The 14,643-nt window shown below is 39.8% G+C and overlaps 1 protein-coding gene across 4 annotated transcripts in view; it reads right to left on the bottom strand.

Moving 5' to 3' along the window:
- Nucleotides 1-14,643, bottom strand: part of Cep97 (centrosomal protein 97kDa) — a 255,616-nt gene that overhangs the window by 210,119 nt on the left and 30,854 nt on the right. For all 4 annotated transcript variants that reach the window (XM_053774178.2, XM_070100344.1, XM_070100200.1 and 1 more), the window contains exons 4-5: nt 6,549-6,707; nt 6,204-6,305 (exon numbers count right to left, since the gene is read on the bottom strand). In XM_053774178.2, the coding sequence (XP_053630153.1) occupies nt 6,204-6,305; nt 6,549-6,707 (261 nt within the window). The remainder of the gene's footprint in view (nt 1-6,203; nt 6,306-6,548; nt 6,708-14,643) is intronic.

The following is a 14,643-nucleotide window of genomic DNA, read 5'->3' as shown; positions in this document are numbered from 1 at the left end:
CCTGTATACATTTACTAAAAAAGAGAAGAAGAAAAACTTTATAAAACTGGGTTGTTTAAATGTGCGTGGATGTAGTGCGGATGACAAGAAACAGATGATTGCTGATGTTATGAATGAAAAGAAGTTGGATGTCCTGGCTCTAAGCGAAACAAAGCTGAAGGGGGTAGGAGAGTTTCAGTGGGGGGAAATAAATGGGATTAAATCTGGAGTATCTGAGAGAGTTAGAGCAAAGGAAGGGGTAGCAGTAATGTTAAATGATCAGTTATGGAAGGAGAAAAGAGAATATGAATGTGTAAATTCGAGAATTATGTGGATTAAAGTAAAGGTTGGATGCGAGAAGTGGGTCATAATAAGCGTGTATGCACCTGGAGAAGAGAGGAATGCAGAGGAGAGAGAGAGATTTTGGGAGATGTTAAGTGAATGTATAGGAGCCTTTGAACCAAGTGAGAGAGTAATTGTGGTAGGGGACCTGAATGCTAAAGTAGGAGAAACTTTTAGAGAGGGTGTGGTAGGTAAGTTTGGGGTGCCAGGTGTAAATGATAATGGGAGCCCTTTGATTGAACTTTGTATAGAAAGGGGTTTAGTTATAGGTAATACATATTTTAAGAAAAAGAGGATAAATAAGTATACACGATATGATGTAGGGCGAAATGACAGTAGTTTGTTGGATTATGTATTAGTAGATAAAAGACTGTTGAGTAGACTTCAGGATGTACATGTTTATCGAGGGGCCACAGATATATCAGATCACTTTCTAGTTGTAGCTACACTGAGAGTAAAAGGTAGATGGGATACAAGGAGAACAGAAGCATCAGGGAAGAGAGAGGTGAAGGTTTATAAACTAAAAGAGGAGGCAGTTAGGGTAAGATATAAACAGCTATTGGAGGATAGATGGGCTAATGAGAGCATAGGCAATGGGGTCGAAGAGGAATGGGGTAGGTTTAAAAATGTAGTGTTAGAGTGTTCAGCAGAAGTTTGTGGTTACAGGAAAGTGGGTGCAGGAGGGAAGAGGAGCGATTGGTGGAATGATGATGTAAAGAGAGTAGTAAGGGAGAAAAAGTTAGCATATGAGAAGTTTTTACAAAGTAGAAGTGATGCAAGGAGGGAAGAGTATATGGAGAAAAAGAGAGAGGTTAAGAAAGTGGTGAAGCAATGTAAAAAGAGAGCAAATGAGAGAGTGGGTGAGCTGTTATCAACAAATTTTGTTGAAAATAAGAAAAAGTTTTGGAGTGAGATTAACAAGTTAAGGAAGCCTAGAGAACAAATGGATTTGTCAGTTAAAAATAGGAGAGGAGAGTTATTAAATGGAGAGTTAGAGGTATTGGGAAGATGGAGGGAATATTTTGAGGAATTGTTAAATGTTGATGAAGATAGGGAAGCTGTGATTTCGTGTATAGGGCAAGGAGGAATAACATCTTGTAGGAGTGAGGAAGAGCCAGTTGTGAGTGTGGGGGAAGTTCGTGAGGCAGTAGGTAAAATGAAAGGGGGTAAGGCAGCCGGGATTGATGGGATAAAGATAGAAATGTTAAAAGCAGGTGGGGATATAGTTTTGGAGTGGTTGGTGCAATTATTTAATAAATGTATGGAAGAGGGTAAGGTACCTAGGGATTGGCAGAGAGCATGCATAGTTCCTTTGTATAAAGGCAAAGGGGATAAAAGAGAGTGCAAAAATTATAGGGGGATAAGTCTGTTGAGTGTACCTGGTAAAGTGTATGGTAGAGTTATAATTGAAAGAATTAAGAGTAAGACGGAGAATAGGATAGCAGATGAACAAGGAGGCTTTAGGAAAGGTAGGGGGTGTGTGGACCAGGTGTTTACAGTGAAACATATAAGTGAACAGTATTTAGATAAGGCTAAAGAGGTCTTTGTGGCATTTATGGATTTGGAAAAGGCGTATGACAGGGTGGATAGGGGGGCAATGTGGCAGATGTTGCAAGTGTATGGTGTAGGAGGTAGGTTACTGAAAGCAGTGAAGAGTTTTTACGAGGATAGTGAGGCTCAAGTTAGAGTATGTAGAAAAGAGGGAAATTTTTTCCCAGTAAAAGTAGGCCTTAGACAAGGATGTGTGATGTCACCATGGTTGTTTAATATATTTATAGATGGGGTTGTAAGAGAAGTAAATGCGAGGGTCTTGGCAAGAGGCGTGGAGTTAAAAGATAAAGAATCACACACAGGGTGGGAGTTGTCACAGCTGCTCTTTGCTGATGACACTGTGCTCTTGGGAGATTCTGAAGAGAAGCTGCAGAGATTGGTGGATGAATTTGGTAGGGTGTGCAAAAGAAGAAAATTAAAGGTGAATACAGGAAAGAGTAAGGTTATGAGGATAACAAAAAGATTAGGTGATGAAAGATTGAATATCAGATTGGAGGGAGAGAGTATGGAGGAGGTGAACGTATTCAGATATTTGGGAATGGACGTGTCAGCGGATGGGTCTATGAAAGATGAGGTGAATCATAGAATTGATGAGGGAAAAAGAGTGAGTGGTGCACTTAGGAGTCTGTGGAGACAGAGAACTTTGTCCTTGGAGGCAAAGAGGGGAATGTATGAGAGTATAGTTTTACCAACGCTCTTATATGGGTGTGAAGCATGGGTGATGAATGTTGCAGCGAGGAGAAGGCTGGAGGCAGTGGAGATGTCATGTCTGAGGGCAATGTGTGGTGTGAATATAATGGAGAGAATTCGTAGTTTGGAAGTTAGGAGGAGGTGCGGGATTACCAAAACTGTTGTCCAGAGGGCTGAGGAAGGGTTGTTGAGGTGGTTCGGACATGTAGAGAGAATGGAGCGAAACAGAATAACTTCAAGAGTGTATCAGTCTGTAGTGGAAGGAAGGCGGGGTAGGGGTCGGCCTAGGAAGGGTTGGAGGGAGGGGGTAAAGGAGGTTTTGTGTGCGAGGGGCTTGGACTTCCAGCAGGCATGCGTGAGCGTGTTTGATAGGAGTGAATGGAGACAAATGGTTTTTAATACTTGACGTGCTGTTGGAGTGTGAGCAAAGTAACATTTATGAAGGGATTCAGGGAAACCGGCAGGCCGGACTTGAGTCCTGGAGATGGGAAGTACAGTGCCTGCACTCTGAAGGAGGGGTGTTAATGTTGCAGTTTAAAAACTGTAGTGTAAAGCACCCTTCTGGCAAGACAGTGATGGAGTGAATGATGGTGAAAGTTTTTCTTTTTCGGGCCACCCTGCCTTGGTGGGAATCGGCCAGTGTGATAATAAAAAATAATAAAAAAAAAATAGAAGATATACTGTTATTCAGACTACCGCATTATTGTATTAATTGTATAAATAATGTCAAGTGCATTCCTAAATGCACATCAGACTGGCCAGTTGGATGCATGTTGGACAAGTGACATCGTTTGTGTACTCTGGAATATTGGCAAATATTGAACATTTCCGCTACTTTGAGCTCAATTTCAAGTTACTTTCAGTCCTTCAACTAATCAAAATCATCTCTATTTCTGTGATATATCTTCCATTCTAGTAGGTAGTAGGTCGGTAGACAGCAAATGCCCAGGGAGGTACTACAGTCCTACCAAGTGAGTGAAAAACAAAAACCTGTAACTGTTTTACATGATGGTAGAATTGCTGGTGTCTTTTTTCTGTCTCATAAACATGCAAGATTTCAGGTACATCTTGCTACTTCTACTTACACTAATGTCACACTAAACATGCATGTATATGCATGTACAAGCATATATACACACACACCCCTCTGGGTTTTCTTCTCTTTTCTTACTAGTTCTTGTTCTTGTTTATTTCCTCTTATCTCCACGGGGAAGTGGAACAGAATTCTTCCTCCATAAGCCATGCGTGTCGTAAGAGGCGACTAAAATGCCGGGAGCAAGGGGCTAGTAACCCCTTCTCCTGTATACACTACTAAAGTTAAAAAGAGAAACTTTTGTTTTTCTTTTTGGGTCACCCTGCCTCAGTGGGATACAGCCGGTTTGTTGAAAGAAAAAGAAAGATATATACAGTGGACCCCCGCATAACGATTACCTCCGAATGTGACCAATTATGTAAGTATATTTATGTAAGTGCGTTTGTACGTGTATGTTTGGGGGTCTGAAATGGACTAATCTACTTCACAATATTTCTTATGGGAACAAATTCGGTCAGTACTGGCACCTGAACATACTTCTGGAGTGAAGAAATATCGTTAACCGGGGGTCCACTGTATATATAATATGGTATTTCTTACTAGTTCCTGTTTTTCCTCTTATCTCCATGGGGAAGTGGAACAGAATTCTTCCTCCGTAAGCCATGCAGGTCATAAGAGGCGACTAAAATACTGAGAGGAAAGGGCTAGTAACCCTTTTTCCTGTATACTGTATATTACTAAATTTAAAAGGAGAAACTTTTGTTTTTCCTTTTGGGCCACCCTGCCTCGCTGGGATATGGCTGGTTCGTTGAAAGATCTTCCATTCTATCAAATGAAACCAAGATACTGAGAATACAATTATGAAAACCTTGCAAAAATACACCACAGTCACTGTTTTAAGCCAAAAATACAGTCACAGTTTTTCCTCATTATGCACTGTGTCCCAGGATTTGTTTTTACATGGTGCACACTTACTGCATAGACCCAATGTTTCGTATCCAGGCTCAAATTTAAAGCTCACAGCTTATCTGAATGAGCTGAGCTCTCAGCGTCATACTATGGGACCAACACTGGCTTCAAAGCTATGATACATCGGGACTGACACCAAAAGGGTTAATATATAATGATTTAGTTAAAAAAGACTAAATAAATAATGTCAGTTCCTCAAATACACAGCATCACATTAAAAATTTTATGTGAAAGGAAAAGAACAAAATTATGTTAGAATAAGGACAGAAAAAAAAATGGCAAAAATTATTAAAAAAAAAAAAATCCTCTAACCAAGAATTTCATGCAGTTTGAATGTGGGATCCTGACTCCCTCAGTATCTGAGTTTTGCTTTTGAGAATTTTATTCTGAATTCTGTTGTCTGCTATCTACAAAGTGATTTTACAAATACATCACTCTATGTGTATGTACTATAAAGTTTTTATGTGGCAGATATTGCAAATGTATGGTGGTAGGTTACTTAAACCAGTTAAGTTTTTATGAAGATAGTGAAGCTCAGGTTAAGGTAACCAGGAGATAAGGAGATATGTAATTCTTTAGTAAAAGTAGGCCTTAGACAGGTATGTGTGATGTCACCTTGTCTGTTTAACATATTTTGGGTGTGAAGGAGAGGTGTATGATTAAAAGATAAAGAATCTAATAGAAAGTGGGAGTTGTTACAATTGCTTTTTTTGGTCGATGACACGGTGCTTTTAGGAAATTATGAAGACAGGTTGGAGAACGAATTTGGAAGGATATATAAAAGGAGGAAATTAAAAGAGAGCAGAGGAAAGAGCAGGGTGATGAGGGTAACAAAAACTGGATATCAGACTGGAAGGAGGGAGCATAGAGGAAGTGAATGCATTCAAATATTTGAAGTGGACTTGTCAGTGGATGGGTCTATGAAAGACGAGGTTAACCATAGAAATGACGATGGAAAAAAGGTGGAAGGTGCATTAAGGCATTTCTGAAGACAGAATATTATCCCAACTCTTATATGGGAGTAAAGCTTGGGTTGTGAATGTTGCAGTAAGGATGACTTAGGTGGTGTATAAATTTGTAGTGCAGACATGGGGTAGGGTTATCCTAGGAAAGGATAGAGCAAGGGGATGAGAGGTTTTGGTGCAAGGTGCTTGAACATACAGCAGCCATGTGTGAGCATGTTAGATAGGAGTAGTGATGAATGGTTTTTGGGACTCGACAAACTGTTAGAGTGTGAGCAGGGTAATATTTTGTGAAAGGATTCAGGAAAACCAGTTACACGGACTTGAGTCCTGGAGGTGCAAAGCACAATGCTTGCACTTCAAAAGGAGGTGTTTGGGATACTTGCTGTTTGGAGTGACATCTAAACTGTCATATCTGCATGTTTCTGCAAAGATAATGATGGTGAAAGTGTTTTTCTTTCTTTTTGGGTCACCCTGCCTTGGTTAAATACAGCCAGTTCATTGAAGAAGAAAAAAAAAAAAAAAAAAAAAAAAAAAAAAAAAAAAAATAATATATATATATATATATATATATATATATATATATATATATATATATATATATATATATATATATATATATATATATATATATATATATATATATATATATATAAAATACAAATCTGTTAACAAACCTTGAGATTCTTCAACATGGAGAGATCATTGACATGAGATATAAAATTTCCAGACAGATTTAAGTGCTCCAGTGTTCTGTTGTAACTTAGCCCTTCAATGGTCTGATTGGATTAAAAAAAATATTAAAAAATGGTGTAATTATATATACATATAATCTAATGATTAATATACTGTACTGATATTGTCAGTCATAAGAAAAATAAGAAACTGCATCTTGAACATTTTTATTTTACATTTATATTATTCATATGATGACTGGTTAATCTTTAAAATGAAAGCTATACATTCTCTACCAAAAGGGAAATAAACCAGCATTCCAAAATATAAAAAGAAGTCATAATCACCTTTAGCTTATTACCAGCCAAGTTGAGATGGACAAGATGGATGAGCTCCCTCATCCCTTCAACCTGAACAATGTTGTTATTGGGTAGGTTGAGCACACGCAGTGAGTACATACGAGCAAACCAGTACATCCTCACAATCTGGTTGTTTGCAATAGACAGCTGCCAAGAAAAAATTAAATTAGCCCAAGAAATATACAGTCTGGAGGAAGACAAGTGGCAAGAGAGGTTTTTCAATGTATTCAAGTTCAAAAAAATCTACTACACAAGATATTCAAAGTCCACAAAATTCAAAGCACTCATGTTTCCTTTGTCCACGTTCACTGGTTCAAACTTTAAGTGTTAACGTGCAAATTTTCTGTTGGTGTGTGAGCAAGGTAACATTTTGGGAAGGGATTCAGCGAATCCGGTTAGCCAGACTTGAGTCTTAGAGGCAGAAAGTACAGTGCCAGCACTCTGAAGGAGGGGTGGGGATATTTGCAGTATGGAGGGGCATCTGAACGGTAGTATCTGCATGCCTCTGGCAAGACAGTGTTAGAGTAAGTGATGGTGAAAAGTGTTTCTTTTCTGGGTCACCCTACCTCCATGGGATATGGCCAGTGTTTAAAAAAAAAAAAAAAAAAAAAAAAAAAAAAAAAAAAAAAAAAAAAAAAAAAAAAAAATCTTAAAAAAGCAAAAGTCATCTACCACTAAACTTTCAAAGATAAATGCATCTGATACACAAAGCTGAGAATAAAAAAAAACATGTGGGAGGTAGTTTTAACTGGACTTCTCTGAACATACATAAAAAAGAAATATTACCTGAAGATGACTATGGGGAGAGTAGGGGGGGGGGGTAACATTGCCTGTGGCTTCTTTTATTTATTTTATTTATTTATTTACAATTTGAGCACACATACAGAGGTACAAAAAAATACAGATAAGAGCAGCATGCCAAAGCCACTTATACTATGCATAGCATTACGGGCTGGCTTAAAATTAACTTAAGATTAACTAAGCAATGATGAAATCAGTGATAAAACATTAATGTAAACAGATTACTATAAAGCACAAGTGAGTATTACAAAGACAGGTCATATGGTTGCATGCATTGTTGTACATTCAGTAGAATGGAGTATTCTGTTAGGTAGTGTATTTACAAAAATAATAAAGTTAGATTGGGTTTTAGGTTTAACATTTATGTGATATAATTGTGAGAAACATTTAAGATATACAATTTATAAGGTTCAGTTATTCAGTATTTATTTGGTTTTGGGTGAGTAAGTGATCTTTGAGAAGAGACTTGAATTTATAAACAGGTAGTGTTTCTTTTATATTTACAGGTAATGAATTCCAGATTTTAGGGCCTTTTATGTGCATTGAGTTTTTGCATAGCGTGAGATGGACACGAGGAACATCAAAGAGTGATCTGTGCCTTGTGTTATGGTCATGTGTTCTGTTGAGGTTGGCAAGGAGATGTTTGAGGGGAGGGTTAATATCAGAGTTAAGTGTTCTATGTATGTAATAGGTGCAGTAATAAGTATGGATGTTTTGTATGGTGAGTAGGTTGAGTGTACTGAATATTGGTGGAGTGTGCTGCCTGTAGTGAGAATTTGTTATCATTCTAACTGCAGCCTTTTGTTGGGTAATTAGTGGTCTGAGATGGTTACTTGTTGTTGAGCCCCATGCACAAATTCCGTAGGTGAGATAGGGGTAAATAAGAGAGTGATATAGGGCCAGGAGGGCTGACTGTGGAGCATAGTACCGTATCTTCGATAGTATGCCTACAGTCTTGGAAATTTTCTTAGAAATTTGTTGTATATGTGTATGAAATTTGAGTCTATTATCAAGGTGGATTCCTAAGAATTTTCCCTCTGTTAGCTTTGTGATAGGTGATCCATTTATCATTATGTTAAGAGGGACATCTGTAGCTCTGTTACCAAACTGAATGAAGTAGGTTTTGTCAATGTTTAGTGTAAGTTTGTTAGTCCTCATCCAGGTAGATATTTTCTGTAATTCGGTATTTACAGTATTGGCTAGCGTGACTGGGCTCGGGTGGGAGAAGACGTATGTAGTGTCACCTGCAAATAGTGTGGGTTTGAGTAATTGCGAAGCATTTGGTAGGTCATTTATGTATAGGAGAAAGAGAAGAGGGCCAAGGACACTTCCCTGTGGGACACCAACTGTAATTGGTTGTGCAGAAGAGTTTGCCCCATTTGCGTACACATATTGGCTTCTGTTGCTGAGGTATGACTTGAGGTAGTTGAGGGAGTGCCCTCTTATACCATAGTGTGACAATTTTACGTGGAGCAAGTCATGGTCAACTGTATCAAAAGCTTTACGTAAGTCAATGAAGATCCCCAGTGGGACTTCTTTTTTCTCTATTGCAGTGTATATATGTTCTAGCATGTGTATAATAGCATCATTAGTATTTTTATTAGGCCTGAATCCAAATTGGCAGGGGTTGAGTATGTTTTGGGAGATAAGGTAGGAGTAGATTCGTTTATGAATTAATTTTTCGAAGATTTTTGAGAGAGGGTGTAAGTTGGATATTGGCCTATAGTTATTCAACTCTGTTTGGTCTCCTCCTTTGTGGATCGGGGTGACCCTTGCTATTTTGAGTACTGTAGGGAAGGTGGAGGATTCAATGGATTTGTTAAAGAGTGTTGCAATGATTGGTGATAGCACTTGTGACACTTTTTTGTATATAAAGGGTGGTAAGGTATTTAAATCTCCTGCCTTGTTTTTTAGTGTGTTGATAATAAGGGAGACTTCGTATGGGTTAGTCGGAGCTAGGAACAGTGTGTTCGGGTAGTTGCCGGTGAGGTAGTCATTTGGTGGGGTATCTGAGCTTGGGATTTTATTAGCAAGGTTTTGTCCTATAGTGGAGAAGAAATCATTGAGTCTGTTTGCTGTTTCTGTTGGTGGGAGTTGGGGTTCATCTGATTTTGCTAATTTTATTTCGCTATTTCGTGATATCTTTTTTGTTCCCAGAATTTCTGATAGGGTTTTCCAGGTCTTTTTTATATCACCTCGTAAGTTGGATAATCTGTTCTCATAATACAATTTTTTTGCCCTTCTTATCAGGCTGGTTAGGATTGACGAGTAACGTTTTGTTTGGTCTCTGGTTATGTGACCCATTCTGTACTGTTTTTCATATTGGTGTTTTGTATTTATGGATTTGAGAATGCTGGGTGTTAGCCAGGGACTGTTCAGTCTCTTAGCTGTCATCTGTTTAGTTTTTTTAGGGCAGTGCTTGTTATAGAGGTATTGGGTCTTTTTTAGAAAATTATTAATACATTCGTCAATATCTGAATAGATTTCTAGCTCAGTGTGCCAGTCAATGTTTGCTACTGCTGTTGTGAAGTTATTAATGGCTGCCTCATTGTGAAGTCTGAAGGTGACTTTAGTTGTGTCTTGGGGTAATTTACCAAGAGTTGTTATGAGGAAAGTAGGGTAGTGGTCTGTGGTATTATCTGTAATTATGCCTGATTTTAAAGGGGATATGGTGTTGGTCCAGATGTGGTCAAGTAGGGAAACACTAGTCTCTGTAACTCTTGTAGGTTTTGTTACTGTTGGTAGCAACATACAGTTACTCATTGTGTTTGTGAATTCAGTAACGTGTGGGTCCTGGTCTTGCAGGAGATTTATATTGAAGTCACCTGAGAGTAGTAAGTGATCTTTGTTCATGCGTGCATCAGTTATCATACTTCCTAGGTTTTGACTAAATTGGCTAATGTTTGACTGTGGAACTCTGTAGATGTTTATCAATGTGAGAGGTTTTTGTAGGTATTTGGATTTGAATTTGGCTATTATATATTCCCCATGTTCATCCCTTGTGCAAGTATTAGTGATACATTCTAGTTGGTCTGAGTAGTACAGTGGACCCCCGCATAACGGACGCCTTGCATAGCGGACAATCTGCATAGCGGACGCTTTGATCGCTAAAATTTTGCCCCGCATAGTGGACAAAAACCCGCTCAGCGGCCTTCGTCCGAGACGCGTCCAATGTGCGGCCTGAGCCACGCTCACATGTTCTGCGGGTGGCATTGTTTACCAGCCAGCCTCCTCGGTAACATCCAAGCATACAATCGGAACATTTTGTATTATTACAGTGTTTTTGGTGATTTTTTCTGGAAAATAAGTGACCATGGGCCCCAAGAAAGCTTCTAGTGCCAACCCTACAGCAATAAGGGTGAGAATTACTATGGAGATGAAGAAAAAGATCATTGATAAGTATGAAAGTGGAGTGCTTGTCTCCGAGCTGGCCAGGTTGTATAATAAACCCCAATCAACCATCGCTACTATTGGTGGTACAGCTGCTGCTGCTGCTGTATCACCGTCAGCTGCTGCTGCACTGTCAGCTGCTGCTGCTGTACCACCGTCAGCTGCTCCTGCTGCTGTAGTACCGTCTGCTGCTGCTGTAGCATCATCTGCTGCTGCTGTAGCATCGTCTGTTGCTGCTGTTCCACCGTCAGCTGCTGCTGCTGCTGTAGCATCGTCTGCTGCTGCTGTAACATCGTCAGTTGCTGCTGTAGCATCGTCTGCTGCTGCTGTAGCATCGTCTGTTGCTGCTGTAGCATCGTCTGCTGCTGCTGCTGCTGTAGCATCGTCTGCTGCTGCTGTAACATCGTCAGCTGCTGCTGCTGCTGCTGTAGCACCGTTGTTGGTGTGGCTTATTGAGAATACCAAGAAACAATTAACCCCAGAGGATTTGCCACCCAGGATAGCCCAAAAAAGTCAGTGTCATCGAAGACTGTCTAACTTATTTCCATTGGGGTCCTTAATCTTGTCTCCCAGGATGCAACCCACACCAGTCGACTAACACCCAGGTGAACAGGGAAAATGCCTGGAACTAGTGCTCATATTGGTGAATTTAGAGCCAGCAAAGGTTGGTTTGAGAGATTTAAGAATCGTAGTGACATACACAGTGTGATAAGGCCTGTTCTGGAAGAAAATACCAAACAGGACCTACAGTACTCAGGAGGAAAAGGCACTCCCAGGACACAGTGTCTCATCAGTCATTGCTGCATCTTCAATAAAGGTAAGTGTCATTTATTCTTCATTTAGTAGAGTAGTACATGCACAATATATATTGTGCATGTACTACTATACTATTGTGCATGTATCCTTCTCTTTGTGTGTAGGAAAATGTATATTTCATGTGGTAAAAATTTTTTTTTCAAACTTTTGGGTGTCTTGCACGGATTAATTTGATTTCCATTATTTCTTATGGGGAAAATTCATTCGCATAGCGAACATTTCGCATAACAGCCAGCCCTCTTGCACGGATTAAGGTCGCTATGCGGGGGTCCACTGTATATGGCTGTGCCACCCCCTTGTTGGTCTGGCCTACAGTTGTGTATGGCTGTGTAACCAGGAATGGCATAGACATCTGTACTATCAGGCTTTAGCCAGGTTTCAGTTAGTGTAATGATGGACATATTGGCATGTAAGGAATTTAGTAATGCTATGAGGTCATCGTAATGCTTGCTTAAAGATCTGATATTGTAGTTAAAGATAGTTATGTTGTTGTTGGCACTGAGAAGTGCCTTTGATTGTTCTGCAGTGTAGTAATTACAGTAACTGCTTGATTCATTTAAGTCATTAAATAAGAGGTTGGTATCAGGATCAATGCTTGTAATCATAAGATTTGTAGTGAATCTATAGATAGAATTAAGTATAAAACAAAGTAAATAGTCTTAAGCTAAAAAATAGCACCTGAATTATTTAACAAATGTAAAATAATGAGCTGACATAATAAATATCACATTCCTTACCAAGTGGTACAAAACAACAGCTCACCATACTATGTGAAAGAAGCATATACTAATCACCTTAAAGCATTAATAACCCAACAAAAATCTGCTCTGTGGAGTATCATCCATTTCTGCACCAGACAACACACCCCTCCACTCTTCAAGAGCTTGAAATACGTAACTTAATACAGTAGGGCCCTGTATCGCTTTACGGCATTCTGCTAATATGGACATTTCAAATTAAGACCAAAACTCGCTACACGATTCCCCCAACCTGGCTTTCTAATAAGGTCACAGTGTCCCACCCGGTTTGTTTACATTCTCCGTGAGGACCGGGTCTCTCCATTATGTCCGGAAACTTTCCAAAATTTCAAGTGTTTTCATGTTATTTCACGTTTTATATATACTCAATGGGCTAGTAACCCCTTTTCCTGTAATAATTACTAAAAAGAATAAGAAGAAGAAAACTGTCAAAGTGGGAAGTCTGAATGTGCATGGATGTTGTGCAAATGATAAGAAAGAGATGATTGTGGATGTTATGAATGAGAAGAAGCTAGATGTCCTGGCTTTAAGTGAAACAAAGCTGAAGGGGGTGGGTGAGTTTCAGTGGAGAGGAATAAATGGGATTAGGTCAGGGGTTTTTAATAGAGTTAGAGCTAAAGAAGGAGTAGCAATAATGTTGAAGGATAAGCTATGGCAGGAAAAGAGGGACTATAAATGTATTAATTCAAGGATTATGTGGAGTAAAATAAAGGTTGGATGTGAGAAGTGGGTTATAGTAAGCGTATAAGGGCGCAGAGATAGAGAGAGAGAGAGAGAGAGAGAGAGAGAGAGAGAGACAGAGACAGAGAGAGATAGATAGAGAAATAGAGAGATAGAGATAGAGAGAGATACAGACAGAGAGAGAGAGAGAGAGAGAGAGAGAGAGAGAGAGAGAGAGAGAGAGAGAGAGAGAGAGATAGATAGATAGATAGATAGATAGATAGATAGATAGATAGATAGATAGATAGATAGATAGATAGAGAGATAGAGATAGAGATAGAGAGAGAGAGAGAGAGAGAGAGAATCGTCTGACCAGGCTGTTTTTATGACACTTAAGATCCCAACAGAACGAGGTGAGGAGTCCACATGCACAACCTGGCTATGGGAAAGAGGTAATTGGTCAGCCCTTCGCTCTGAGCTCGCCACCACCGATTGGAATGCTCTTCTCCAAGGGGATGTTGACAACCAAGTGAAAGCCTTCACTGGCCACATCCTTAATCTACAACAAGAACACATTCCTCACCGGCAATATGTGACGAAGCCTTGGTTTGGCTTTCGTTGTAGAGAGGCTGCTACTGCTAAGTACAAAGCATGGCGAAGGTATAAGAGACATCCTACCATCTATAACAGGAACTTGCACAGGCAAGCCTGTAGGCATATGGGTAACGTTCAAAAGTGGGCCATTGCTAAATGGGAGGTGAACACTAAAAGAAAGTTAGCATCAGGTAGGGTAGGCTCCAAAACCTGGTGGTCCCTGGTCAAGGACAGACAAGGTTATCTGCCTGATGAACTCATTCCACCTCTAAATCGACAGGATGGGACCACCTCTACTAGTAGTCAAGAGAAGGCGGACCTCTTTGCTGAACACTTTGCTACCAAAATGCAAGTTCCTGATCCAGCAAGGGACCCTCCTTGGCTAGCTGCAAGAACTGTGTCAAAACTGTCAGTGGTGACAATAAGGCAAGTGGAGCCCAAGATTGCTGAGAAGATGTGCAGACCAGCTAGCAGCACCTCTAACTCGCATCTTTCAGCACTGCCTAGTTCAGTGTAAATGGCCCTCTCTATGGAAAGAGGCAAATGTAGTCTCTGTTCACAAAAAGAAGAGCAGAGCAGAAATCAGCAACTACAGACCAGTGTCACTCCTGTCAATCACTGGTAAGATCCTTGAGACAATAATCTCAAGACAAATGACAGTTTTTTGACTATCACTCACTACTTTGTGATCGTCAATATGGCTTCAGGAAAGGTTACTCTGCTGCTGATCTGTTGTTAAACCTCTCCATTAAGTGGCACCAGTCACTGGATGAATCCAAAGTCAGCTGTGTGGTAGCACTGGACATTGCTGGCGCTTTCGACCGGGTGTGGCACCAGGGCTTCTTAGCAAAACTTCATGCACTGGGAATTGCAGGCTCTATGCTATGTCTCCTCAGTGATTATCATGGTAGATCTCTAAGAGTAGTTCTCAATGGAACAGAATTAGCAAGACATCCTATTGGGGCAAGTGTTCCACAAGGAAGAGTGCTGGGACCATTGTTATGGAATGTCTACTTCAACGACCTTCTTCATCTCATCCCAGAATCACATGCATATGCAGACGA

Source organism: Cherax quadricarinatus, chromosome 1, assembly GCF_038502225.1.
Source record: "Cherax quadricarinatus isolate ZL_2023a chromosome 1, ASM3850222v1, whole genome shotgun sequence".
Classification (NCBI taxonomy): Eukaryota; Metazoa; Arthropoda; class Malacostraca; order Decapoda; family Parastacidae; genus Cherax; species Cherax quadricarinatus.
Note: the sequence above shows the minus strand (reverse complement) of the source record. Positions and strands in the feature narration are given on the sequence as shown.